Source organism: Anomaloglossus baeobatrachus, chromosome 3 (assembly GCF_048569485.1).
Source record: "Anomaloglossus baeobatrachus isolate aAnoBae1 chromosome 3, aAnoBae1.hap1, whole genome shotgun sequence".
Taxonomy (NCBI): domain Eukaryota; kingdom Metazoa; phylum Chordata; class Amphibia; order Anura; family Aromobatidae; genus Anomaloglossus; species Anomaloglossus baeobatrachus.
This window is the reverse complement of record NC_134355.1, coordinates 691,153,188-691,154,917: the sequence shown is the minus strand read 5'-3', so window position 1 is coordinate 691,154,917 and position 1,730 is coordinate 691,153,188. Positions and strand designations below refer to the sequence as shown.

Here is a 1,730-nt window from a genome sequence, read left to right as displayed (position 1 = left end):
AGTATAGTTGCTAGGATATAGGACAGTATTACAGTATCATTGACCATCTGACCATTATGTTGGTGGAGGCCCAAGTCCATGTTTTGCACTGGGAGCCATAGGATTGTAGTTACCCCACTGACTGCACCAGAAATTGTGAAAAGTGGAAAATATTTTGATAAAACATTAGCAGATAACCAATATTTTATTAGACACAGTTCATACCACAATTCTTGGACATATTGACTTAATGACTGGAAAATCCAATTGATGTTTACTTCCTCGTCTCCTATAGATATAGAATTTGTCTGCAAAAAATGTATCATACTCTCTTCAAAAATTTGTTAAAATATTTCTTGTATGCTTCATTGACATCACTGTTCCTTAAACTGTATATTAAAGGGTTTAAGGCAGGCATCGCGGCTCCGTATAAAAGGGCGATATACTTCTGTTTCGATGAGTAAGTATTGGCCGGTGCCATGTACATAGTAATGGTGGCTCCGTAGTACATCAACACAACAGTCAAATGAGAAGTGCAAGTAGAAAAAGCTCGAGACTTCCCAGAACGAATCTTTAATACTGAGTGGATAATACAAACATAAGAGACCACGATAAGGACAAGAGGAAGTAAAATTGTGAATAACCCAAATACAAAGATGGCCGTCTTATGAAAGGAGATGTCTCCACACGCAAGGCTCAGAATAGCAATCAACTCACACACAAAGTGGTCCACCTTATTGTCTCCGCAGAACAAAAGAGGTTTTACAATCATGGGAATTGTCGATATGATAAAATTTCCAACCCATAAAACAACCATGATGTTGGTGCAAACCTTCCGATTCATAATAACGGTGTAATTTAATGGAAGGCAGATGGCTACATACCGGTCATACGCCATCAAGGCCAGTAATAAGCACTCGGTCTCTCCAAGGAAAATCCCAGTGTTGATCTGTGCAAGACACCCAACAATGGAAATTCTCCTAATCGTAGAAAATATATCAATCATCATTTTTGGCAAAGAATTAGAAGAGTAGCAGACATCAATAAAGGATAAATGACAGAGGAAATAATACATCGGCGTGTGCATCTGAGGGCTGACCATAACGATAAAGACCAAAAAAATGTTGCCAAAAAGAGTCAAGACATAAAAAATGAAGAACAAAATGAAAAGTAAAATTCTAATCTGTAAACTTTGTGAAAAACCGGTGAGAATAAATTCAGTCACATGGGTCTGGTTCCTGAGCATCATATTGCCAAGGTGAAAGGTTACCTCCTAAAATAAAAAACCACAATGGGGCTTAAGTGTCTCTAATGCAGAAATGATAAAATATTCAAGAACTTGAGGGGCTATTTCTACATCTCCACCTGGATCTACTCCTGCAACATCTGCTTCTGTCTCTATGAGCCACCAAATTTATTCTGTATTCAACACTGGTGATGGGCTCTGCACCGTGCAGTTCTGTCCAGCCAAAGATACAAGTGTGGATGGGACCTGTATTGCTGCCCAGTCTGGCAGTATGGCTATGTGTGCTGTCCAGCAGGTGTAACCAGATCCCTACTATGGCCAGTGGGACAGCGCCAGACCCTACTTAATTCCCAGCATACAGCTCGAGGCTGCCAGTACTTGCTCTGGTTCTCTCCAGCTATTGAGGCTTTCTTCACCGTGTTTGATGTCCGTCAAACCTAGACCCATGATCCTTCTGACTGATGATTCTGTTCCTCTCCCTGACCTTCTTGTATTGTTGCTGCTA

The 1,730-nt window shown here is 40.5% G+C and overlaps 1 protein-coding gene across 1 annotated transcript; it reads right to left on the bottom strand.

Annotated features, from left to right (window-relative positions):
- Positions 1-301: 301 nt before the first annotated feature.
- Positions 302-1,081, bottom strand: LOC142297452 (olfactory receptor 5V1-like). Its single transcript, XM_075341678.1, has one exon. It carries the CDS (start codon positions 1,079-1,081, stop codon positions 302-304), a length of 780 nt encoding a protein of 259 aa, XP_075197793.1.
- Between the last annotated feature and the right edge of the window lie 649 nt (positions 1,082-1,730).

Coding starts and splice junctions, on each gene's coding strand:
- LOC142297452 (XM_075341678.1), bottom strand. CDS start 1,081: ATGGTCAGCCCTCAGATGCACACGCCGATGTATTATTTCCTCTGTCAT.